Source organism: Arvicanthis niloticus, chromosome 6 (genome assembly GCF_011762505.2).
Source record: "Arvicanthis niloticus isolate mArvNil1 chromosome 6, mArvNil1.pat.X, whole genome shotgun sequence".
Taxonomy (NCBI): Eukaryota; Metazoa; Chordata; class Mammalia; order Rodentia; family Muridae; genus Arvicanthis; species Arvicanthis niloticus.
In genome coordinates, this window is record NC_047663.1 from 15,557,370 (window position 1) to 15,584,782 (window position 27,413).

The 27,413-nt window shown below is 38.5% G+C and overlaps 1 protein-coding gene across 2 annotated transcripts in view; it reads left to right on the forward strand.

Moving 5' to 3' along the window:
* The window catches only part of Smurf2 (SMAD specific E3 ubiquitin protein ligase 2), a 100,208-nt gene that overhangs the window by 62,064 nt on the left and 10,731 nt on the right, over window positions 1-27,413 (forward strand). For both annotated transcript variants that reach the window (XM_034505279.2, XM_076935589.1), the window contains 7 exons: window positions 1,716-1,799; window positions 5,051-5,253; window positions 7,949-8,033; window positions 13,155-13,313; window positions 18,297-18,492; window positions 20,944-21,047; window positions 25,804-25,918. In XM_034505279.2, coding sequence (XP_034361170.1) covers window positions 1,716-1,799; window positions 5,051-5,253; window positions 7,949-8,033; window positions 13,155-13,313; window positions 18,297-18,492; window positions 20,944-21,047; window positions 25,804-25,918 — 946 coding nt within the window. The remainder of the gene's footprint in view (window positions 1-1,715; window positions 1,800-5,050; window positions 5,254-7,948; window positions 8,034-13,154; window positions 13,314-18,296; window positions 18,493-20,943; window positions 21,048-25,803; window positions 25,919-27,413) is intronic.

Below are 27,413 nucleotides of genomic sequence, written 5' to 3' on the forward strand. Positions count from 1 at the left end.
AATAACCTGTATCTCAGTTCCAAGAGATCTAACATCCTTATCTTCTCTCCTTGGGGACTTAAATACACATGAACATATACATGTATATATGCACACAGGTACATAAAAATAATTCTCAAAGACAAATCAGTTGGTACTGCAGATATAAACCATGTTAAGAACATGTGCTGCTCTTGGAGAGAATGTGAATTCAGTTCTCGACACCCAAGTCTGGTAGCCATCTGTAACTTCAGCTCCAGGTGATCTGATTCCCTCTTCTTGGGTACTACACATAAATAAAAGTAAACTATAAAATCAGTTTGAAAATCAGTATAGGGGCTAGTGAGATGGCTCAGGAGATAAAGTGCTTGCCACCAAGCCTGACAGTGTGAGCCCCATACCTGCAAAGTGGAAGGATAGAACAGTTCCTACAATTTGCCCTCAGACCTATATCCCTGTGCACTCCCACACATATTCAGGTAAATATGTACATGTAATAAGTAAACATACACATTTTTAGTTGGTAAAAATAACTGTAGATTGTTTTAGCTTTTAAAAATGTTTAAATTATGTGTAGACATATATGTCTGTACATGTGTTTATGTGCTTATTGGACTTGGACTTAGATGGTTGTGAGCTACCTGACTGATGTGGGTACTGGAGCTGAACTTAGGCCCTCTAGGAGTGCGGGCGGCAAGTGTTCTAACCACTGAGCCATTCTCTAGCTGTTAGTTTTAGCTTCTTGATAAGTCTGTTAATTCTTTTTTGAAAACGAGGAAGTCTGTGGTGTTTTTCACAGGAAAGTTAAAGATCAACTAATCAATATTGAGGCAATATACCAGTGTTGAGGCATAACTAATCTTTTCTTGCTGATTATTATTGTATTGTAATTATAACCACAGGAGGAATATAACCACATTTCCACAGTCATTTGGGTATTTCTTTAGATTAAATGGCATAAAGAATTTAGGGACAAATGCTACTTTTATTTTTAAAAATTAGTTTAGAGGACTAAAGAGATGGCTCAGAAGTTAAGATCACTGGCTGCTCTTCCAGAGAACCCAGCTTCAGTTCCCAACACCCACATGTTGACTTCCAACCTTCTTTACCTTCAGTTCCAGTTCCAGGTGATGGAATACTGTAGCCTCTGAAGGCACTAGGTATGAACATGATGCACAGATAGACAGACAAAACATCCATGTATGTAGAATAAGGAAATACAGTTTTAAAAATTGAGTTTCAATAGGTTTAACTACTTTCAAGAGCTTTTAGATGTAAAGAGATTTCCTAGTAAAGTTTAATTTTTAAAATTACAAGGGATTAAATATTTTCTAGACTGGATTCTAATCCTTGATCATTTGCTTAATTGCTATAAAATTTGATGAATTTTATGATTAATGTGTCAGTTCAGGCGTATACCACAAAATTCTTGTAAAATTATTGTCAATTTAAGTGTTACTAAAGTTTTTTAAAGTTCTCAGTTTAGCTGATAAGAAAAATATGACCTCAACAAAAAATAGCTCAAAGTTCTGTAAACACCATTGTGCAGTTCTAATGCAAGTTGAAAAAAAGTAGCAGGCTCTATGAATTATCTCTGAGATTGTCTTCTATGGTTTGTGATTTAAAAAAAAAAAAAAAAAAAGCCTTTCTGACTTAGTGGCTGTGGGGAGAACAGTCCAAGTCTCACTTCCGGCTGACACCCATTAATACCCTGTTTCTCCATGCTTTAATTGCAGTTGGGAAGAAAGGCGGACTGCCTCTGGAAGAATCCAGTATCTAAACCACATAACAAGAACTACACAGTGGGAACGCCCAACACGGTAAAATCATACAAGTATTTTCTATGGTCTGTGCTAGCCTTTCCTGTTATTTGATTTCCCATTGCTTTATACTGGTATAAACCATTAGGTCTTAGAGTGAGTACTATTATTATTTTTAAAATATATTTAAATTCTGTTTTATAATGTAATGACAACAATTATATTTGAAGTACAATGACTTGTTTTAGTTTTTGAGACACTGTCTCTTTACATAGATAGCCCTGGTTGTCCTGGAAATCATATGTGTAGAGCAAGCTGGCCTCAAACTCATAGAGATCCATCTGTTTCTGCCTCCCCAGGGGTGGGATTAAAGGAATGTGCTACCATGCCTGGCTACTATTACTTTTTAAAAGAAATAATGGTCAACAAAGATGTTTCACAGGTCAATTCTTTGTATATCCATAGTCTTCAGTGGTGTTCAGTAAATACTGAACCAAATCAATGTCTAGGTTACATAGTTATTTTGTTTCTTGTTGTCATTAGTTTTCATTTAAATAGTAATGGCTGTTATGAACTATTTATTCAAGATTCCCGTAGCGGGATGTTTTTAGATCATGGCTAAGTAAGGTATATGATCAAGGAAACCATATGGAAGGTGAATATCTGAGAGTGAGTGGGGAGGAGATGGTAGCCTTGCAGAGGAAAAGTCTGAAGTAGATCTTGACAGGTGGTAGGTAGATAGAGCCCCTGTCTTTGTGGTGCTTCCTGTGTAGAGGCATCAGGATGCAAAGTAGTTGTTGGAAACTGAAAAGGAGTGCTTTTAAAGCAGCTGAAAATAAGTAAGGTGAGTGCTCTATCTCCTCTGTACTCCCGTTTGTTTACAAGTAAGAATAAAGCTGAAATGCTATATCTCTGCTAGTGTTTTATCGGTTCCCCTGGTGATTCCTGTACAGGCCTGACACTCAGAATAAATTATTAAATGGTTTTTATTAGCTGTATCTGCTTTTGTTTATTAAGGATTGTTTAACTTACTGAAATCAAGCTTGTTTGCTTTGCCTTCCTTTTCTTCCCTCTCTCCTTCCTTCCCTCCCTCCCTCCCTCCCTCTGTTGTTGTCCTGCTTCATCCTCCCAAGTGCTGTGATTATATGTGCATGCCACCACACCTAGCTCAGAAAGTGTTTTATTACATTATGAATGTCTGATTAAAGCCTTGCCATTTTAAAACTTTTAAACAATTATTTATCATTTCCCATTTTCTTTCTTTCCTCCAGACCCTCCCATGTGCTATCCCCACATTCTTCTTTCAAATTTGTCACCTTAAAAAATGTTGCTATATATAAGTATATACTCCTAAATAGAAAAATATGACCCACCCAGTCCATATACTGTTACTTGTATGTATGTTTTTAAGACTGACCATTTGGTAATAGATAGCCAACTGATGTGCTCTTCCCTAGGCAAGACTGTTTCTCCTGCTATCAGCATTCATTAGTTGCCTCCATTTCTTTGTTTAGGCTGAGGTGTCATGAACTATTGTGTTCTCTTTTAAAAAAAATCCTCAGTTCAAAGTTAGAATTATTTCTCATACAAGTTGCCTAGAGTATCAGTTAAGCTGACGAACCTATTTTTATTATAAGAGCATAACTGAATTTATGTTTATATCAGTGTTTAAGCGAAGCCTGCTTTCCTTTAACTCATCATTAATTTCAACATGTATGTAAAGCTTTTTTTTCCCCTTTAATAAAATAATAGTTTGAAATTGAGCTTTTAGGGCTGGAGAGAGTTTTGATAGGTGAAAGCACTAGCTGCTCTTACAGAGGACTCAGATCTGATTCCCAGCATCTACGTGGTGGCTTATGATTGTCTGTATCTCCAGTCCCAAGGAATCTGTTGTCCTCTTCTGGCAAGGGACTAAACACTCATATGATACACACATACTGACAAAAACTGACATAGAGATAGGTATTTTAAAAAAGAGCTTTTAATTTAGGCGTGATGGTTTACACTTCTAATCCCATTGCTCAGGAGGCTGAAGCAGGAGAATTGCTATGAAGTGAGACCCTGCATCAAAAAAATAAAGAAAATGAATTTTGGGGCAGGAAGTACAGCTCCATGGTAGAGAACTTTCCTAGCCTCAGTGACGCCCTAGGTTTCCTATCTAATGCTATCATAGCAGGAGCAAAACCAATTGTTTTTGAAGGTTACTTTAGAGAACAGAAATTCCTTGATGAGACAGATTAGCTTCTTTATTTGATAACATTTATTAAGGCACTATTACTCCGTACTTGTTAATAACAGAGTGATATGGCTATTATAATAGAGAATAAGCCACCTAAACTTCTCTCCTTCCAGGAATATTGTAGACGACAATGAACAAATACAGGTGTAAATAATACCAGAGATAACTTATTGCTGGATTGAGGAACTAAGGCAGTGTACAGTGCTTCTTGACTTAATGATTGGGATTCTGTCCAATGAAGTTAAAAGTGAAAATGTTAGGTTTAATATGCATATTTTATTACATATAGCTTAACAATGAGGTATGCTATAGAGTAGCCATTACTTACCCTCCTGATGAGGTAGTTGACTGGGAGCTGTTAGCTTTAGGCTGTTACCTAGTAGTTGGAAGATCTCTATACCAGGTATATCTATCACTCACTAGCCCTGAAAAACAAAATTTTAAAGTGCACTTTTGACTAACTGCTGATGGCTTTTGACTATTATAAGGTCAAGAAATGACAAATTGAGAGCTGTATGTGGTGACTCATGCCTACAGCCCTGGCTCTCAAGAGGCTGAGGCAAATGGATTGCTGTGGATCATGGCCAGCCTGGACTAGAATGTGGTCTTTTCCCAAAAAACAAAACCAACAAAACTTCTGAGTTGTACCATTATAAGTTGGGAACTCTTTGCTATCAAATTGCAGGGTGAGGTCTTTACATTAGAAGATGTCCCAGGAGGCGATGTTTAAGCATAAACTGTTTTGAATGACAAAGAGCCATACCTAGCAAGAGGTACTGTTTCCAAGGACTAAAGGTCACATGACTTGGCAAATTAAAGGAGTGGAGGTGAAAAGTCGTGTGGGAGGGAAAATGGTGGAAATCAGGTCTAAGTCCTTGTGCTTAAGTGACCCAGTAGCACACATACGAGAATGTATGGATATTTCTAAAACTTAATTGAAATTGTGTTGTTTTTTTTTAATCTAATTTTCTTGCCTGATTTACTATATTTTCACTATAGTGTATATGTTGTCTAGAGACCTCTGGTTTTGCTTCCTAAATTGGTGACTTTTCCCCTTCTCACTTTTCAATAGACCGGCATCAGAATATTCTAGTCCTGGCAGACCTCTTAGCTGCTTTGTGGATGAGAATACTCCAATTACTGGAACAAATGGTGCAACGTGTGGACAGTCTTCAGACCCCAGACTAGCAGAGAGAAGAGTCAGGTCCCAGCGACATAGAAATTACATGAGCAGAACACACTTACATACTCCTCCAGACCTACCAGAAGGCTATGGTATGGTAATAGCAGAGGGAACATTCACCTTGCTCTAAGAACATCAGAGAACTAACTATTTGGGTTTGATTTTTTTTTTTTTTTTTTTTTTTTTTTTTTTTTTTTTGAGACAGGGTTTCTCTGTGTTGCCTTGGCTGTCCTGGAGCTCTCTCTCTCTGTAGACCAGGCTGACCTCCAACTCAGAGATATGCGTGCCTCTGCCTCCTGAGTGCTGGGATTAAAGGAGTGAGCCACCACCACTCAGCTAGAGAATTAACTTTTTAAAAAATTGTTGTCTGTTTTGAGATATGGTCTTTACAGCCCAGGCTGCCTCACAGTGCAGACAGACAACCCTTGAACTCCTGGTTTTCCTTTCTCTGCCCACTCATCACACAATGTGGTTATAAGTATGTGCCACCATGCTGTACTTTAGAATACTAATATCTGAAAGTTAATTAGGCCTAGGATGCTAACCTGATCAAGGCCCTGTCGTTCATCTGTGAAATGGTCTTAGGAGAAACATACTACACTAGACAGTGGAGGGGGGCTCATAAAGGTTTAGGGATTCTATGTGAAAGTAAATATAATCTCCAATTTTAAAAAGTCTGTAATGATTAGAAGGCTCTCTAAGCAACAGGTTGGCCGTAGGTAATGAAGGTTTATGAACCTTAGCTTGTATGCTCATTCATAATAAAATGTGGTAGATGTGAATCACACAGTTATTATAGGAGGCTTACGGAATGAAATGAGACTACTTTGCAAAGGAGTAGCAATGCTATTGTACAGGCTCATCTTAGACCTCTAGTGTGACTTTTTTTGTTTTGTTTTGTTTTTGTTTTTTTTGTTTTTCGAGACAGGGTTTCTCTGTGTAGCCTTAGCTGTCCTGGAACTCACTCTGTAGACCAGGCTGGCCTCGAACTCAGAAATCCGCCTGCCTCTGCCTCCCAAGTGCTGGGATTAAAGGCGTGCGTCACCACCGCCCAGCTCTAGTGTGACTTTTGGGACAGATACTGACTTCCTTTTCTGCGTAATACTATAGATGGTATGATAGTGACACCTAAAGATCAAAATTGGGAATTACATTTTCTAAGTAATTTTATTTTTACTATAGAATATATATATAAACTATTTTGTAAACAAATGATTATAGTTTTATTTTAAAATAAATTTTAGCCTCTTATTTTGAAAAAGTTTCATCTCACTGCTATGTCCCATCAGCTGGCTTGCCCTGCAGTGAGCAATTCCAGCATGCAAAACAGACCTGGCTTTACCTTGACACCAATCATATTATTTAACCCCTGAAAACCTAGATTTATCCTCTGTAAAATGTGAAGAATAATAGTAACAACCATGTAGGTTTGTTGCGAGAAATGACATATAATCTCCAGTGAAGTGTCTATGTTTGACATAAAAAGCAAGTGTTAATTTCCATGGTTATTTGGAGTAAAGGGGAATTATATTTTTACCATGTGTGTGATTTGAGTTCAGATGTTCTTTTATAAAAATAAAATGGGAATAAAGTAGCTACCAAGGCTGAAATTATTGCAGCTGTTGTCAGTTTTGGGTTTTTTTCTAAGTGTTTGGTATTGAAGGCAGGCAAATAGTCAGTGAGCTTCTTCTGGCCCTTGAAGCTGTCCTTAGGTGGAAGTTGTTCATTGACTTCATTGCAGCTCTATAGATACAGTGTGCTGTGACGTCAGCAGTAGATACATTGGCATTCTCAATGTGTTTTGTTAAAATGAGTTTCCATGTAAAACTGAAATGTAACACTTGAAAAAGCTCTTTTACTTTTTTTTCACCTTGGCTTCTCTATATCCTTCTAGGCTTTGAGCTCATCATACATTTTTTTATTCTCCCCTCAGTGCATGAATTTCCCTTGTGCTTTTTAAATGAGGTTTTTTTGAGACAGGGTTTCTCTGTGTAGCCCTGGCTGTCCTGGCACTTACTCTGTAGACCAGGCTGGCCTCGAACTCAGAAATCTGCCTGCCTCTGCCTCCCAAGTGCTGGGATTAAAGGCGTGCGCCACCACTGCCCAGCTTTTAAATGAGTTTTATGACTATGTGATGTGTTTTGTTTACATTAGGGTCTTTATTTTATACCCTAGATAGCCTGGAGTTTTGACAGGTAGTCCAGGCTAGACTTGGACTTGCTGTCTCACTGCCTCTGCCTCCTGCATGCTGAGATTGCAAGTTTGTGACACCTTGCTTGCAGTCCAGGGAGAATCTTGAATATATCTTTGTTAAGAAAAGAGAAATCACAAATTTGGGTATAAAATTGCCATAGTTAAAAAAAAAAAACATTAGCCTAAAAGTCTTTCAAAATTTTTAAAAAGCTCTGTTGAAACATTTTTTAAAGTGGCTAGCCTCTTCCTCTGAGTTGTCTGCTTGCTTTTGGGGTACTGACTATACCTCACCACCATTTATAAAATTGTTTCCAGAGATTGAACAAATGATTTATTTTGTTTTGAGACAGGTCTAACTAAGTAGACCTGATTGTCTTAGAACTCACTATATAAACCAGACTTGCCTCAAAACTCATAGAGATCTGCTGTCTGAATAAATAATTTATGAAGCTTTTTTGGGGGGGAAGAAAATAAACTGACAATTTTGAGATTGGGAGATTTTTTAATCATATTAAAGTATTTATTATCCATTGTAATGGTGTTTGATTGAATATGAAAAGCTGAGTATGTTTTCACTATTTCTTTATTTTACAGAACAGAGGACAACGCAGCAGGGTCAGGTATATTTCTTACATACTCAGACGGGTGTGAGCACGTGGCATGATCCACGAGTGCCTAGGTAAGACCATATCTTAAATATTATTGGGTTTTTTTGTTTGTTTGGTTTTTGTTTTTGTTTTTTGACTAGGTCTTACTCTATAGCTCTGACCAGCCTGGACTTCTTATGTAGACCACACCGGCCTCAAACTCATAAACATCCACCACCTAAGTGCTGTGATTAAAGGTGTGAGCTACTGTTCTTGGTCCTTAAGTCCTCATCACACCAACCATGACTATCCATTTCACCCAGGATTTTCTCATTTAAAAATAATTAACTTCTAGTGAGATGGGGCTAGAAACAAAAGAAACAAATAAATAAAAATTAACTGCTAAAAGCAGTTTATATTAAAGTTTGGTTCTTCCCGATAGTGTTTGAGCTTGACACTTAGTAGAAGTCTAGATACTATCTATGGTCTGACCCTAGCTCCCTGCTAGTCTTGGACTCCTTTTCCTTCAGCACCCCTGCTAAAAAGGGTGGAGCAAAATATGTTATCTGTAGACTCTGAAAAAGTAATTTCAGGAACAACAAGCAAGTATACCCTTTTAAAAAAACAAAAGAGCAGTGGGGACGGGGAAAAGCGGTAGAAGCTGCATGTCATCATCACACACAGCGTAGTGCTAGCACTGAAAGGCTAAGACGGGAAGAAGAGGAAGGGAGGATGGTGCGTTAGTTAGGTCACTGCCGTTTACCACCTGACCTGTCGGTGCTCTGAGGTGGGGGCCTTGGTCTTGCTTAGGCCCATCATGAGCTAAAGTGATTCTCCCTCAGCCTCCCGAGTGCCCACACTACCCAGTAAGCTATTACAATTTTGAATACTTTTATATTACAAATAATGAGGTTTTCAGACATTAGTTATTTTGAGTTATTTTCTAGTGAGCCATATACTAAGTACCAAGTAGTCTAGCCAAACCTACAAAAAAAAAAAAAAAAAGAAAGAAAGAAAACCTTGTATTTTAATTGGAATCAACTTTGTGGTATACAAACACATTTATGTAATGAGGAGGTTTTATATACGATACACCAATCAGATCCAAAAAACAAGGCAAACAGTTTGTCGGGAAGCAGGGAGATCAAGAAATCTTCCTAAAGCTTATATCCAAACCTCTTTTATGTAGTTGAATCAAAAACAGATGGGGCTGACTGGACTGGGGCTTTTTGTTTGTTTGTTTTGGGTTTTTTTGTTTGTTTGTTTGTTTTTTGAGACAGGGTTTCTCTGTGTAGCCCTGGCTGTCCTGGAACTCACTCTGTAGACCAGGCTGGCCTCGAACTCAGAAATCCGCCTGCCTCTGCCTCCCAGGTGCTGGGATTAAAGGCATGCGCCACTACTGCCTGGCTAATACTGTATCTTATAAATAAAATAACTATAATGAAAACATTTTACTTTGTTAGAGAGTTTAGAATTAGAAGCTTTTGAGGGTGACAACTCAGAAAATGGGCTGTCATTAGTTATTCTACCAAGTTTGCCATTTCTGTGTCTCCACAATGGTAGTGTTCTCTCCTCCTCCTCTCTCTTTTAATAAAATGAACAATTTTTAGGAAGCAGTAGTCGAGGGGGAGTTTTATATTTATTTTATTATTAAGTTCACTGAAAGAAACCTAAAGACCTAAAGTTTATGATTCAAGGTTTTGTTAAATTGTGTGCGCTCCCCCAATAAATTATAAAATGTAGACAAAAGTGAAGCATAGTTGGGTACGCCTTTAATTTCAGAACTCAGGAAGCAGAAGCAGTAGACCCAGATATCCGTAAGTTTAAGGTTTGCCTGGTCTCCATAGCTACATTGCAAGGTCCAGGCCAGTCAGGGCTTCATAATGAGACCCTATCTCAAAAAGAAAAAAACAAAACAAAGCAGAGCACGTTTTATGTTGAAGGCCCAGTGGGGTTATGATGTCCATATGTAATTCTAGCACTCAGGACACAGGAGGCAGAAGATCACAAGTTTTAGGCTAGCCTAGCATACATAGTGAGAGTCTGTCTCAAATAACAGCACAAGTTTTTTGTGGAGTGATGACATCTATGTTTGAATAAGATATTAAATTAACAATGTCCTGTATTATTTTTCTTTGTCTATATGCCCCAGTTATCTTTAAAAGTTGTAGTTTGTCTTTTGTTTTGGAGCATCATTTAGCAAATGTGTCTCTTTCAAGGGAGGTTATATTCCTTTTTATATGCTTAAATCAGGCATTAAAAACCCTAGATAAGTCTGCTGAGTCTCTTTAAAGATACCAGTAAAGTAGTATAATGGGCTGCTTTGAAGAGCTTGTCTATGGTAGATCTCTGAGTTTAAGGGCAGCCTGGTCTATTAGAGTGAGTTCCTGTATAGCCAAGACTACATAAAAAAAACCCTGTCTCAAAAAACCAAACAATAACCAAAAAAAAAAAAGGGAGGAAGAAAAAGAGCTTGTCTGTGTAGTGTATCCAGCTTAGCTCTGCTTAAAGATGCCCACAGTACTCCAATAGCCAGTGTCTTTTTGTTCTGTTTTGCTTGTTTTTTGAGACAGGGTTTCTCAATAGCCAGTGTCTTAGAAGTCCTATGTGGTAATGGTTTGCAACTCTCTCTAATTCCTGTAGTTCATTCTGTTGCATACTGACTGACGTCTTAAAATGCAGACTTGTATTGTTTTGTATAAAGCTGTCCAACTTTTCATTTTTTTTGTTAGTTATTCTCTACTTGAACATAAAAATCATTTCTGGTGTTTTATTCTTTTAATTGGTACTTTTCATTGTCACTGTAGATTTATACATTCTAAGTAAAATTATATAAAATTTAAAATATAAAATATAAGTATGTAAATTCTATATTATATCAATAGTAGAATTGTACTTTGGTTTTTGTAATTGTTTTCTACTACTAAAAGTTTGATCTAAGAAAAGCCACTTGTTCCTTTTAAATAAGCTTTTCTCTATAACAATTTTATGCAATTATATGCCTCTTTTGTTATTTTTATATTTCTTTTAAATCTGCAGTGCTAGAGTTCAAACCCAGGTCTTGTACATGCAAAGCAAGCACTTTATTGTTTAGCTTTTATCTCCTGTTGTTCATATATCATTTTTATACCAGATAGTTCGTTTTTAAATTTTTATTCATTTTGTGTATATGGATTTTTTTTTTTTTTTTGCCTGCATGTATATTTGTGTACCACAAGCATGTCTGGTGCCCATGGAGGCTAGAGAGGGCATTGGATTCCCTAGAACTGACATTACAGATGGTTGTGAGCTACCTACCATGTAGGTGCTGGGGGTCAAACCCAGTTCCATTGGGAGAGCCCCCAGTGTCCTTAACTACTAAGCTATCTCTCCAGCCCTTGTTTAACCATCTTAAACATAATACCCTATATTCTCTTTATGCTTAGAGCTCTAATTCTGTGGCTTACTGTTGATAGTAGCTATCACACTGTGGTCACTTCTATAGTCTTTATTGACCTTAGGCTGTATAAGGTTCTTACTTGAGTTTGGTGTATTATGTTGTATTGTTTAGCTTGATTTTTTGAGGTAGGTTCATTATGTAGCTCTGGCTGACATAGAATATACAGAAATTCACCTGCTTCTGCTGGGTTTAAAGGTGTGTGTGTGTGTGTGTGTGGTTTTTTTTTTGTTTGTTTGTTTGTTTGTTTTGTTTTGTTTTGTTTAGATGACACAATCTTGGTATATAGCTCAGGCTGGGCTTGAACTTGCTATTTCTATTTCCTCAGCCTCTGAGTGCTGGGATTACTGTTATATGCCACCATACCTGGTATGTTACTTGATCTTTATTAGTTGTCATTCTCTGGACCTACGATGGGAATTTGGGAAGTTTTTCTAGAATTGCCTCACCCTTCTGAGCTCTCAGCTTTGAGAAGTTCTAGGACTTCTTCCCCAGTCTTGGTGCTGCCCTCCACCTCCCCAGCTACCACTCAAGTCCCACATGACTGACCCAGCAGGGAGTCAGTTCTCTGTTGAACAGAACCAAGTCAGTTCTTCCTTGTGAATTGAAGGTTCTTAGAGGTTTGCTTTGCATCTTCTGTAGTGGTTTGCAAGCTTTAGTTGTTCTGCAGCAAAGGAATGTCCAGGATCATTTTAAGCAGAAATCAGAATCACTATTTGAAGAAATCTCCAAGAGCTGGAAATGGTCTCAGTGGACACTGTACGTCTTTGCCTGCAGCCTCCAGTAACTTGGACACTCTGGGATGGGATGGTCTCTTTCTGTAGTAGGTGGTGATCTAGCAGGACAGAGGATGAAAATCTGCAGTGCTGGACAAGATTGGGGAGGGCACCCTAGCCCACCAGCCACCTCAGTGTGTTCAGCTGTGTTCTGTATGATTCTGTGCAGCCTTATAGTGTGTGATACAGTAACAATGGCCTTGTCTGTTAAACGAACTTGAGCTTTTCTTTGTTGTTGCAAGAAGCCTTAAAGCATTTTTCTTAAGTATCCTTACCAGGTTTTTCTTCATGAAGTTTATAGACTTCAAAATTTAAAACAACATAGTTAGTTAAGAAAAAAGTTATGAGCTGGGCGGTGGTGGCGCACGCCTTTAATCCCAGCACTTGGGAGGCAGAGGCAGGTGGATTTCTGAGTTTGAGGCCAGCCTGGTCTACCGAGTGAGTTCCAGGACAGCCAGGGCTACACAGAGAAACCCTGTCTCAACCCCCCGCCCCTCCCCCCAAAAAAGTTATGATTATTTCCAGGATCAGGATTTTAGTAATGTTTTCAGTTTTGCTTTGTTGGAGAACATACAATCACTCATTGCATGCACATTTGTTTACACCAACTTTATAATATAGTAAAGAAAGAAAATATTGAATAGAATTTTCTTAGATCATTGATGCTTATAAAACAATACTTTCTGTCAAACAAATATTGAAGTGTAGTTTATATTGGCAAGTAGTGTGATTGCTCTGTATGAATTTAAAATGTGTATTACATTAAAGCCTAGGAACTTACTAAAAGCCAGACTGTGTGATAAGTTCTGAGCCATTTAGGGATTGGGTATTGAATGTGCAAGTTTGGGAAGCCATTGGGAATTACAGATTCCAGCTGAATATCTCAAGTTTCTGAAACAATACATTTTTCTCAGACTTCATGGAATTGTTCTGTGTCACATACACTTGCTTGGCTCAGCAAGCCCAGTAATGAGGTCTTTCTGCTGTATGTTTGTTTGCAGGGATCTTAGCAACATCAATTGTGAAGAGCTCGGTCCTTTGCCTCCTGGATGGGAGATCCGCAATACCGCAACAGGAAGAGTTTACTTCGTTGACCATAACAACAGAACAACACAATTCACAGATCCCCGGCTCTCTGCTAACTTGCATTTAGTTTTAAAGTAAGTTTTGAAGCAGTACATGTGAAAATACTGTTCTAAACAAGAGGACATATATGTGCTTTTATAATGTGAAAGAATATGGACTCTCTTACATTTACAATATTGATTTATATTTATGATGAGTTCTCAATGGATAGTCCAGGCTGGCCTTGAGTTACTAGTGTAGCCTAGCAGCTCTTCCTGCCTCTGCTTCTTTGGTGTTGGGATTGTAAACATGAGCCACCATGTCTAGCTACAATTTACTTTTACTGATCAGAGTGTATGAAAGAAAATTAGATATTTTACTTTGAAGTAGTATATATTTTACTTACTCTGCTTAAACAGGAACCAATACTAAACTGTTAAAAAGAGGTATGCATGAGAAGTGCTCAGGCAAGAAGGCTGTTTACAGAGGCCATAGCTTGACCAGAAGTTGAGATTGAGCAGGCTAATTCTGTGCTGCCGTTCAATTCATACAACTGATAATAGTGACTGACAACCATCTCAGTAGCACGTTCTGTGTGTAAAGTGTTGTTCTTTGTTCTTTGCATGTATTCACAGTTTCTTCCTGGTAAATAATATATTTATTTCTACAGATGAGGGAACAAGCAGAGGTTGACTTTCTGTAATTTTCCCAACGTGAAGTTCTACTAGATTCAGACCTGTCCATCCTTTGGTTTCTGATCATGTTTGTACTGCATGGTTTTTGTACCATATTTGCATCCTTTTCTTTGATTTTCTCTCTAGTTGCCTGTTTTCTGCTAACCTCATTACTTACTGGCATTGCCTTCTGAGGAAGCAAGGGAGGAAGGGAAGAGAAAAGGGAGCTTCATCATCAGGAAAGTAGAGGAAAGTAGCAGTGTGTCTTTGTCACTGGTTCTGGTAAAGACAATTGGGTAGTGGTAGAACAACAGACCATGGCTTCTTTGAATCCTGACAACAAAGTTGTCGTATCCACAGAGTAACTCAATTTAGTGTCTCCAAATAAATACTACCTGCTCTGTTTTCTTCATTCATTAGTATATGCAATAAATACTGTGTTAAATGTTAAAATAAAATAAAACTAAGTAATAGAGGTCAGGGATGACTTTGGGAAATATTCTTGCTTCATTCATTTTAGGGGTAGATTTAATAGAGTAAATTAAATAAGAACTAGCTACCACTTGTTTAGAATAATACAAAAAAAATTTAATATGTGTCTTTGTTGCTTCTTTGAAATTTTTTTAGGGGGTGGTTTCTCTTCCCCTGTCCCCCACCTGCAGCAGGGTCTTCTTGATCTGGCTATTCTAGAACTCACTATGTAGACCAGACTGACTTTGAACTCAGAGATCCACTGGCCTCTGCTTTCCTAGTGCTGGGATGAAAGGCATGCACCACTATGCCCATCACTTTGAATATTTATGATTGCCCTGTCAGATTCACTATGGTAATAGACCTTTTTATTGTGACTAGATGCTAAAACCTTAGTTATAAATGAAATTCCAAAATATTTGCAAGCATTCGAAGAAATGGCAGGAAATCATGGGCTTTTAATTTATGCATTACAATCTACAACCTAGGTAACAAAACAATACAGTGTGTAGCCTATCCTTTGATTAACACTGCTCTGGGGCACTAACATAACGGTAGAATCAAAGAATCATGGTTTTAGGGCCATGAGATGGGTCACTGGGGTAAAAGGTGCTTGCTACAAAGCCTGAGTTGGCTATCTGGAACTCATGTGGTAGAAAGAGAGAACCAACTGCAGGTTGGCCTCTGACCTCCCTGTGGACACAGTGGCATAGCTTTGCCATAAATAAATAAATGAATGAATGAATGAATGAATATAATAAAATATTTTTATTTTTCCTGAGTAGTAAAGTCAGTTCAGTCTTTTACTAACATTCCGTGAGCACTCACGAACCCTTGGTACTACTACTGACTTTATTTACCTGTTTGTTCACTCTCCCTGGCCTTGATTTTCTTACAGAATATCCCAGTAAAGGCATGGGCCTAAAAACTTGGTTTTGTCTTGTTAACACTGTATCTTTCCCATGTGGCTCTGCATCTTGCTTCTCAAGGAACTATATTTAAAAAAAAAAAAAAAGAAAAAAAAAGCCTCTCAGTAGCTAAAAGAATCAAAATTGCAAATGTGATGATATTTTTGTTTTGGTGGGGTTTGTTTATTTTGTTTTGAGGCAGGGTTTTACTATGTAGACCAAGCTGGCGTTGAACTTATAAAGATCCTCCTGCCTCTGCCTCCTGAGTGAGTGTCAGTTTCAAAGGCATATATCACCACAACAGGCCTATGATGATATTTTAAATTGTATTTTGTTGTAATAATTTATTTGGAGATAAGGTTTAGGTTGTTATGTAGGCATGTTGGAACTGGTTTTATAATCTAGGTTGCCTTTGAACTTTTTTATTTTCCTGCCTTCGCTTCACAAGTGCTAGAGTCTTTAATTTTCTTTTTCTAACTATTCATGTGGTAAACTTATTCTTGTTTGTGTTATTTTGAGGCAGGATATTACTGAGTTGCCTAGGCTGGTCCTGAACTCACTCTGTGGCCTTAGCAGCCCTTGAACTTGGGATCCTGTGCCTTAGGTAGCCTGCACCACCAGGCCTAACTTGAATTATTGTTACTAATTGACAGGGTCTTTTTTTTTTTTTTTTTTTTTTTTTTTTTTTTTTAAGTTTTTTTTATTTTATGTAAGTGAGTACACTGTAGCTGTCTTCAGACACACCAGAAGAGGGTATCAGATCCCATTACAGATGGTTGTGAGCCACCATCTGTTGCTGGGAATTGAACTCAGGACCTCTAGAAGAGCAGTCAGTGCTCTTAACCACTGAGCCATCTCTCCAGCCCAATCTACAGGGTCTTACCCTGTGAGCCTGCTGCATTGCTGCCCTGTGCACCCTCACCAAACATGCCTAGGCCAACGAGTTTCCAGTTAGTCATAACCTAGCTCCAGTGTATAAGTCCATCATGCATATCTTGTACATAAATGTTCTATAGGATATTTTATGTATTATATGTATCTGTAGTGTACATTGCAGTATTATGTGAAATGTAAGATCTGCATATTGTTGATGGAACCAACCAAGTGTCATGCCAATGAAAACACCAAATAAACCTTAAACAGTGAAAAAAATCGACAGAGTCTTAGAGGATCCCACTGTGACCTTAAATTTACTATGTAGCAGAGGATGACCTGGCCCCTAATATGGGGTACCCTGCCTGGCTTACAATGTGGTTTTTATTCCTTTGTATAATCTTTAAAGCCCATATAGTCAGAGAGGGAGAGAAGAATGGTGGGTGAGTATCTCTTGTCTGTGATAAAATATATGATAAAATACTTTGGCTGTTATCCAAATAATGAAATCTTGAAGTTATTTTAACTATTAGTATGACTTTTACAGAGCTCTTATGTATGGATTATATATAACTTAAACAAACATTTATAGATTGCTTTGATTCTAAGGGGTTTTTGTTTGTTTTGTTTTTTCCTGTTTCAACATTTTAGGAAGTGAGAGAGAAATGTAGATTGTTATACAAATCATGTAGAGGGCAATTATCTGAGCCAGAAAAAAAATAGAGTAGGCAAGTTAAATTTTAGAGTGCAGTCTTGAATTATACTAAAAGAGTTAGGAATTACTTTTTGAGAGAAGCAGTGGGAGCAGTTGGCTATCAGAAGTCTGCAGTAGGCTTGTGTGTAGTGTGCATGTTGAGGGAAGCCTGAAGTTGTTTTGTGGGTACCAGAACCTCCCTCAGTTCTCTCCTTCAGAGTTCTTCCTGAGATACTGTGGTTACTCTCTGTAAAGAGATATTTTTTGATGCAATGCAGTTAAATTGTTCCAGTGTTTAAGGCCTCACAATATAATCTATAAATGTCAGGATACAACATTATTAAACTATTGCAAAATATTGTCATTAGGTCTCAGTAAGTCGCCTAGCCAAGGACACATAGCCTTTGCCCAAATACCCTTTTTGAAAAAGAATCTTGTGGGGCTGGAGAGATGGCTCAGTTAAGAGCACTGGATGTTCTTCCAAAGGGCCTGAGTTCAATTCTCAGCAACCACATGGTGGCTCAAAACCATCTGTAATAGGATCTGATGCCCTCTTCTGGTTTCTCCGCAGACAGCTACTTACATACATAAAGTACATCTTTTACAAAAAGAAAGAAAAGAATCTTGCTTGAAAAGCATACTTTGTCCATTCAGCCCTCTCTTCATCAGGGAGAAAACTGGAGCCTCAGGCAGTTTCACAGCTTTCCCAGAGGTACAGAAAAGGTGCTGCAGCTGGACTTTGTCCGCAGCCTGACTGAAGGGTCTTTTCTCCCTTCCTTTTTCTGTTTTCACCCTTTATCACTATGCCTGATGTTTTTAATACTATGCCAGAAATTCTACCTTATAATTAAAGAAAACTTTTAAAAGTAACTATGAACAAAGATTACAACCTGAATCTTTTCTGTTTGTCAGGCTTACCTATTTCAAGAAAATAATTTGCTTGATAAGGACTCTGAACATTGTCAGAGGCCTTTCAGGCAGCAAATTGGCATCCCCACTGTTTTCTGCCCAGTGCTGACATCACCGCTTATATAACCACCTGTACATGCCTAGCGTTGCTGAGGAGACAAGCTGCTTCACTGGCTTTTTATCTTTGTGGTTTAGACAGAATCAGGTGTAGCAGGAAAGGTCTCCACTGAGCTGCCAGTTTAAGCTTCTGTTTGGTTCTTCCAGAAAAACAGACTCTAGATGACGCGGGGTGCTTGGCAAAATGCCTGAGCTTTAAATTAGGTGATGGGATGATGTGGAGGAAGTGGCATCTGAGCAGTTCTTCTTAGTATCTTTATAAAGCTTTATGAATAGAGCCTCAGTAACCAGTTCTATCAGGCTGATGATCTATCTGCCTTGTCAGGCTTAGACATTGATAGATTTCTCTTATAGGCTGATGCTGATTTAAATGTAGAATTGCGGTCTTGTATGTTTTAAAAGTACTTCGGTAACATTTCTGTTTATTTCCAGTCGCCAGAACCAGTTGAAAGACCAACAGCAACAGCAAGTGGTATCGTTGTGTCCCGATGACACTGAGTGTCTCACAGTGCCAAGGTACAAGCGAGACTTGGTTCAAAAACTAAAAATCTTGCGGCAAGAACTTTCCCAACAGCAGCCTCAAGCTGGCCACTGCCGCATTGAGGTGTCTAGGGAAGAGATTTTTGAGGTAAATATATAAGCCTTAATTCCAGTTAGAAGAAACTTAAATTTAGTGATTTGCTCTTTTTTTTATTTTGTTTTGAGACAGTCTCACTATGTATCTCTGGCTAGCCTAGAACTGTCTATTTTGACCAGGATGTTTGAAAACATCTGCCTCTGACTGCCTCCTTAAAGACTGGGATTAAAGGCATGCACTATCATGCATAGACTTTGTTTTACTCTTTTTTTTTATTAGTTCATTTATTTATGTATATATTTTTTAAATGTATGAGTGCTCTGTATATACAGAATAGAGCATCAGATCCCATTACAGATGGTTGTTGTGAGCCACCATGTGGTTGCTGGGAATTGAACTCAGGACCTCTGGAAGAGCAGTCAGTGCTCTTAACCACTGAGCCATCTTTCATTGGAGTAAAAGTATTCTCATTAGCTGCTGCTGCTGCTGCTGCTGCTGCTGCTGCTGCTGCTGCTGCTTCTTCTTCTTCTTCTTCTTCTTCTTCTTCTTCTTCTTCTTCTTCTTCTTCTTCTTCTTCTTCTTCTTCTTCTTCTTCTTCTTCTTCTTCCTCTTCCTCTTCCTCCTCCTCCTCCTCTTCTTCCTCTTCCTCCTCCTCTTCTTATTCTTATTCCTCTTCTTCCTCCTCTTCCTCCTTCTCCTCCTCCTCCTCCTTCTTTTCTTTCTCTCTGTTTGCCCTGTCTGTCTTTTAAGTGTGCACACATGTGTGTTTCAGAGAGAGAGTTTCCCTGGATAGCCCTGGCTGTTCTGAAACTCACTCTGTAGACCAGGCTGGCCTCAAACTCACAGAGATCTGCCTCCTGGTGAGCTTTTTGTCCTTGGTTACAGTGTCATTTGTATTTCAAAGTGATAAAAAGAGCTTCTTCTGACCTGGAAAACACTAAATAACAGTAGGTGATCCTTGTACACTGGAAAGATCCAGAGGTCCCAGGTTCCTGGGCTTGGGAGGCTGGGGATTCTTACTTAGAGACTGCAAGCACACTTGGGCTGGGATCACAGTCATGGCCAACGCTGCAGTCTTGGAATTTGTGGAGGGAAGTAAGGCTTGAAACAAGAAGTAGATCCTGTTACCATTCTGGGCTTTGTGGTCAAGAATATAAAGATTGGAGGCTGGAGAAACAGCCCAGCTGTTAAAAGTACTTCTTCCAGAGGACTTGAGTTTAGTTATAGCACCATGTCAGATGGCTTACAACCACCTACAACTCAGGATCCAGGGATTCAGTGGCCTCCGTGGACACCAACACATGCACCTGTTAAAAATAAAAATAATGTTTAATAAGGGGTTGGGGTGGAGCTGGAGAGATGGATAAGAGCACTGACTGCTCTTCCAGAAGACCTGAGCTCAATTCCCGGCAACCACATGGTGACTCACAACCATCTGTAATGGGATCTGATGTCCTCTTCTGCTATGTCTGAAGACAGCTACAGTGCACTCGTATACATAAAATAGTTTTTTTTTAAAACAAAAAACAATCAGGTCCCTAGCCAGAGATTCTTTCTTCTTGTCCATCAGCCTCCACATAACTTCTTAAGGTGTTACCATGACTAAGGCTGTGAAGAAGAATAAGGCAGTTTTAGACAGGTCTTACACTGGCTAATAGACGGGTTCACGGCGTATATTGGCCATTGGAGACTACATTGTTGTCAGTGCTAGCTAGTTACACCTGTAAGACAGCCACCAGCATTCATGCACCCATCATCTTAGATAAACTCTCCATTGTCTTGATACACAGAGGCAACCAAGAAAGTAAGATAATCAAATCCCAAACAAGGTAACAGCCCATTGGCCCAGAAGCACCGGTATTGTGTAAACACCTGAGTCCAAGAAGTTGTTGATGGCCAGTATTGACTGTGGCCATCCAGGGCTGCATTTGATGACATCTCCAAGATCTACAGCTTACAGCTGCCCTAGACCTCGAGAAACAGATGTGCTCACCAATTCTTCCTATCAGGAACTACCTGATTATCTTATAATATTCATACCAGGGTCTCTGTCCAGAAGAGCCAGGCTGCAGCTGTTGGCTACCATAAAGGGATTTTTATACAAGAAAAAGTGAAGTAAGCCCATTTAAAAAAAATAGATACAGGCACCATACCTAACTATATAATCACAGCACTCTGGAGTTAGAGACAGGTGGATCTCTGCAAGATCAAGGCCAGCGTAGTCTACATAGCAATTTCCAGGCCATCCATAGGCCAACATTATCTACATGAGAGTTCAAGGCTGGTCTGGGCTTTGTAAGAGTCTGTCTTGACACTGTCCCCAATATAAAGTTGTCTGTGTGGTTAATATATTATTTTACTTATGTTCTTTTAGAATTGTGATTCTTTTACTTTTAGTTTCTACTGTTGCCTATATGAGTTTTGTGAATTGGGGGAGAAGAAAACTTTTAAATTAGAGGCTAAAGTACCTAATGATGATAGTATATTAAAATTATTTTTCAGGAATCATATCGACAGGTCATGAAAATGAGGCCAAAGGATCTATGGAAGCGATTAATGATAAAATTTCGTGGAGAAGAAGGCCTTGACTATGGAGGGGTTGCCAGGTAAATACATGGATATCTGTTTATTATCTATTCATTCAATCAATCATCATTTGTTTTATATATTTATTTATAGTTAATCTGTGTAAGTATTTGCCTGTGTGTCGGAATGTGTACCATGTTCATGCAGTGCCCAAGGAGGCCAGAGAAGGACATTGGATTCTGTGGAACTTGAGTTACAGACTGTTGTGAACCACTCTGTGGGTGCTGGGAGCACCGTCCAGGTCCTCTGCAAGGGCAGACAGTGCTTTTAACTGCTGACCTATCTCTTCAGCCTCCATTTGGATCTTTGTACTAAACGAAGTTAAGCTATGCCTATAACTTGTAACTATCACAAACCTTCAAGTATAAAACTGCTCACTGTTTACAATACAGATACAATCCCAGTGGATTCATTCACAATGAGATGACAAGAGCAGAAACGTAGTTAGTACTCAGGATCATAGAAACCCTGCAGCACTATGTAGGGCTGGCTGGCCTGCATTTTTACATCTTCAATATATCTTATTTCCTCTGCCTCACTGTCAATTTCAACCTGAACCCTTGCTTGCTAAACAAGGACATATTATATTTGCTTACTCAAATATGAAACACATGTATGTCTCACAATGGTCCTTAAGAATATTTTTGTAGAAAAGGTATTACATGCTGCTTCTGCTGTGTTCTTTTTCTTTTTTTTTTTTAAGATTTATTTACTTATTTTATGCATATAAGTACACCACCATTGCTCTCTTCAGACAAACCAGAAGGCACCAGACCCCATTACAGATGGCTGTAAGGTGCCATGTGGTTGCTAGGAATTGAACTCAGGACCTCTGGAAGAGCTGTCGGTGCTCTTAACCACTGAGCCATCTCTCCAGTCCTCTGTTATGTTCTTAATCATACATTGAATTCAACTTATTTTCTATGGCATGCATGCTGTCAGGATTTTTCAGGTGTGACACTTACTTTACATGAGTTTAGGAGAACCACAGCCCTGGACAGAACTACTATAAGGACTGCTAAGTACTCTTGCTTCTCTTATTCTAATCCAGCCTAAGTAAGCTGTTTTCACCAAGTCCTACAGTTGTCAGTGCCACTCATGCTTACCAGGCTTTACCTAGAAATGTGCACTTTCTGTACTTTATAGTTTTCTCATAACTATTCTATGTGATTTTATAGAATTTTAATATTTGTGTCTGTTTAGGTTATTTCTTTTATTAAAACTTATAAGTTAAAGTATAACTGCATTATTTTTCTTCTCTTTCTCTCTAGCCCCTCTTATGCCCTCTCAAATTAATAGCCTCTTTTTATTTATTATTGTTATATATATCTATATAACTATATAAGTCCAACACAGTGAGTATGTTTAGTGTAGTTTGGATGTATATGATTTCAGGCCTGACAAGTTTTTAATTGGATAACCAGTTCATACTAGGCTCATCCCTAGGAGAAACTAATTCTCTCTCCCACCAGTCATTAGTTCCCTTTAGAACTTTGGGATTGAGTGCCCATGAGACTTCCTCCTATGTTAGCATGTCTGTTGATGTTGTCATTTAGGTTTTGTTTAGTAGCCATATCATTGCAGTGTCATGGGTGTAGCTCCCCTGTCTTTTCTAGGAGACACATTTCACAGCAGACTTCCTGGTCCTCTGGCTCTTACAGTCTTCCTGACACTTCTGAAATCTGCCTAGAACCTTAGGTGAAGAAGTTGTATTGTAGGTGTATCTATCCATTGGGGTTGGCTTCCCCATGATCCATTTGTCTCTGCATTAAGACCAGTTGTGGTTTTCTGTAATTGTCTCCATTTGCTGTAAAGAAAAGCTTCTTTGAAGAAAGATGAGAGTTACACATATCTGTAGGTAAAAAGGTAAATTTTAGAATGAAATTAGGAATTATGTTGATCTAGCAGAATGGTGGTAATAGGCGCTCTTGTAAGATTCCTGACTTCATTAACCTCTGGTAGTTGGCTGGGTTTTTAGTACCATGCATGATTTTCCTCTTGTTGAGTGGTCCTAGTGTGTAATTAGGCAGCTGTGAGTTATCACTAAAACAGGTGTGCCACTATTGTACCTTTTTGCATATCTGGCCATGCTGGTCATTGTTATAGTTCCTGGTGTCATAGCTGGATATTATGACTATTGATTGCTTCCCTTCCTTGACACCTTGCATAATACTACGAAAGCAAGACTGTTGGACAATCACTTTTGGGTTAGATCCAGCTCAAATCCTCTGAATCCTGTGTCTTGGGCATACAGTGTTTTCAGGGGTTTACCTTTAACCTCTTGAGAGACAACCACAGGCAACAGCAGTAGCTTCTATTATTTTGGGAGTCACTTAGATACACTGGCCAACAACTACAGCGAAGCTTCCAATGCCTGGTATTGGAGTTTTTATAAAGTACTCTAATGGCTCTTCTGAGGAATATCGTCAGCCCAAGTAGCATAACTTTATCTTTCTGTCTACTCCTGTGCTTATATGTATTACATATAATTTTAGGTGAATACAAAACAATATGATTTCTTGAGGTTTTGTCAAATATCCTTGGTGTTATTTATCCCACCTCCCTTTCCAATTAGATTTCCATCCCATTTCCCTTTCCATATCACCTTTATCCTGCTACCTCTCTCTCAAACCCTCCCCCAACTCCCAGCCCTTTCTCATTTCCTGGTTTCTGCAATTACTCCAGGTTATATACTTGTATCTGAAGATTTGTAGTTAGGAGTCACAGAATGTGCAGTGCTTGTCTTTCTGGCTCACCTCATTCCATACGATCTTTTCCAGTTCTATCCATTTACTGCATATTTTAGAGTTTTAAAAAATATCTTTTGCATGTAAATTTTAGAACTTTAATTACTATGGTTTTATTTACTCAGAAATAGAGTTTCAATGTTAGGAAAACATTTATCTGCTAGTGATAACTATTATACAGATCAGGTGAGTAGTCTTTTTAAAATTCCCTCGTTACTATAGATGGAGGCAGGGTAAACGGCATGTAGAGATGAATGAGTGACTGCGCTGTCTGACCTTTAGTTTGTAGTGGATCAAAAATGGTCAGTTTTGCTTCTATGCATAATCTAAACACTTGGGAAAATGAGAAAAATTCATCTTTCTTTTTAAAAAAGCATAGATACACACAACAGCACACAAGCAAAGCATAGCACATTCATCAGGTTTGTGGTGTGCAGTGGAGGCTGTGTGTGGAGAGACACATCCTGGCTTTGCTCTCCAGTCCATTTTTTACTGTCATATAATAGTAATTTAATTTGACCTTTATCACATCATAGAATTGTGAAACATTTTCTTTTAATTTGTTAACAGTATTAAGTCCTAGACTAGTTATTTCCTTGTCACCAAAATGACAAGCATCTTTTATTGAAAAATATGAAGAATTTGCTAAATTAGCAGTAGTGCTATTCATATTGAGGTTTTAAAAGCACTGATGTCAGCCAGGCATGGTGGCGCACGCCTTTAATCCCAGCACTTTGGTGGCAGAGGCAGGTAGATCTCTGAGTTCGAGGCCAGTCTGGTCTACAGAGTGAGTTCCAGGACAGCCAGGGCTACACAGAGAAACCCTGTATCAAAAAAACCAAACCAGACCAACCAACAAACAAACAAAAGCATTGGCATACACTTGAAACCAAGAAAGGTTAGAAAAAAGGGTTAGGTTTAGAACAGGCTTTGGTGGCATCCTGATACTGCTTGAGAGGCCGAGGTAGGATAACCACAAGTTCAAGTTGTGTCTGGACTGCAGAGTAAATCAAGGCCAGTTTAGGCAAACAAGACGTATCTCAAAGAAACAGAAGAGGACTGGGGATATAGGTCAGTGGTAGAGCACTTGCCTAGTATGTGCAGAGCTCTGTATTCTATCTCCAGTACAACACAAAGGAAGAGAAGTTGTATGGAGCATGCCCAAAGAATACCAGTGTCCACATATACCCAAAGCTTTGGGATCTGACTTTATACCGTAAACGATGATGAGATCGACATTGACACTTTACTAAAACAATGCTAAAGAGCACTCCACTACCCAAAAAGGAAGAATAAATTCACGCTGTGTTATGTGTCTTTCTTAAGACAGAATCTCTGTATATACCCTGACCTTCCTAGAATTTGATAGGTAGATCAGGCTGACTTTGAACTCACAGGGATCTGCCTGCCTATTGTATTATGTATCATTATGAATCTAGTATGAATCTGTCCTGATAGAAATAGACATTAGATGATTTATTATGAGTTACAAATCTTATATAACATTTAAAGTGATCAAGCTAGAGGGCCACAGCATCTCCTGAACAGCTTTACTTCTAAGTAGTACCTTTATTCTCACTGATGCAAAAGTATAATGAAGTTGTTCCAAATTATGAACAATAACTGTATAATAATAAGTATATTTGCTCTTTAAGCATTCATTTTCTGTTGTGATTTTTATAGAGCCACAGTTAGTACTGTGGAAACTGGACATAATGCAGCACGCCTTTCATCCCAGCACTTGACAGACAGATGCAGGTGAATCTCTGGGTTTGAGTCCAGCCTAGGTAAAGTCCATCAGGTTAAAGTGACTTTGCAGTCAGAGTTCAGTCCCCAAACCCACATAAGTGATAAGAGAAAACCAACTCCATGGAGTTGTCCTCCGACTTCCACATGTATTCCATGACACATGTATTTATATACATCATGCATACCCATAATAATAATAAAATTTAAAAATTAAAAAATCATTTACTAGAGTGATTAATGGCATATCTTAATTAACAAATTACTTTATCTTGTTTTCTAGGGAATGGTTGTATCTCCTGTCGCATGAAATGTTGAATCCTTACTATGGTCTCTTCCAGTATTCTAGAGATGATATCTACACGCTGCAAATCAATCCTGATTCTGCAGTTAATCCGGTATGAGCTGTGGTCACAATAGTGTGAATGTGCTGGGATCTACTCTGCTCTCATCTGTAATGTCAGTGTGATTCTCACAAAGGAATCACTTGGCTGGTCCTGGCCACACCCTCTGATTCAGCAATCCTCTTTTTGAAAGTTGTCCTAGTAAATGATTACAGCTGTGTGCTGCATTGGGACACTAGGCTGTCTGCTATTGATTATCCCCCCATTGGACACAACACAATTGTCCATGCAGAGGATTGGTTAAATTATGACATAAAATAGTGTGAATGGTTGTTCTTGATTTGGGTCTAGTAGTGTGTGCTTGTAATCACATCAGTTCGAAGGCTGAGACTAGACTGGACTTCATAAGTGAGACCCTGTTTCAAAGTAAAAAAGGAAAGAAACCAACACAGATTATGAAATTAGACATGGAGTCTCTGGGTGTGCAGGCTTATACCTGAGAGCCCCATGCTTTCCAGGCTAAGGCAGCAGATCATGAAAGTTCTAGGCCAACCTGCCTCTTACCAAGTTATAGGGCAGCTTGAATTGTGGTGTAAGACCATGTTTCTGAAAACAAAAAGATGTAGAATCATAGTCTTGTTTATATAAATTACTATCTTTGTGACTGTGGTATAGTTATTTGCCTTAAACCTCAATCATTTTATTGTTAAAAATGAATAGGAAGAATTTGCACCTTAGAAAGGGATTGTGAGAGTTAGCTGAGCCCCTGCATATTAAACATTTAATCCTGTAATACATTCTTAAATCCTTCAAAGTTTAGGCTGGGGCTGTGTTGTGTTGTTGACTAGCATCTGTGAGGCCGAAGTTTGATCCCTGCCACTAGCTTCTTGTCCAAATGTCAGCAGTTACTGCTGATTTGTCACTTTCTAATTATCTCTGTTCTGTTTTGATGTGAGGGCATACTGTGAGATAAAGAGGATTTGTGATACTGGTGTGTGTTTATTATATGTCAGGTGATGCTAAATGAAAAGTATATAATAATGTGATACAGCTGTGGGTAGATAATTGCAAGAGAAAACGTTAAAAGGTCTACGCCATAAAACTGATCATCATTTTGTCTGGATGTTAGATAATGGGTAATTTTTAATGTCCTCTTTGCTTGTGTTTGGTTTATCTAAATATTTCAAAGTAAGCATGTATTTCTTAAAATAGACATTTTAAAGATAAAACAAGTTTTAAAATTAAAGACTACTTATTAAATGGAAAAGCAAAATAATTTAAAAGTATAGATATCTAACCAACCAATCTGGTGAAAGTACAGTTGTATGTACATATGGTGACCAAGGCTCCTTAGGAAGTTGTTTGTTAAGGTGAAGCTGCAGCTTGACAGCTCACTGCTGTCCATCTGCCTGTCATCTGACCTTTGCTGGGTGCTTCCAGGAGTAGACCCAGATCCCTGGGTTCCATCACCTTGCTGTTTTCCTCATGAGTATTCTCTCTGGATACTGTCTTTATTCCTTGTCTGTCCAAATGTGGACTAGTCCCATAG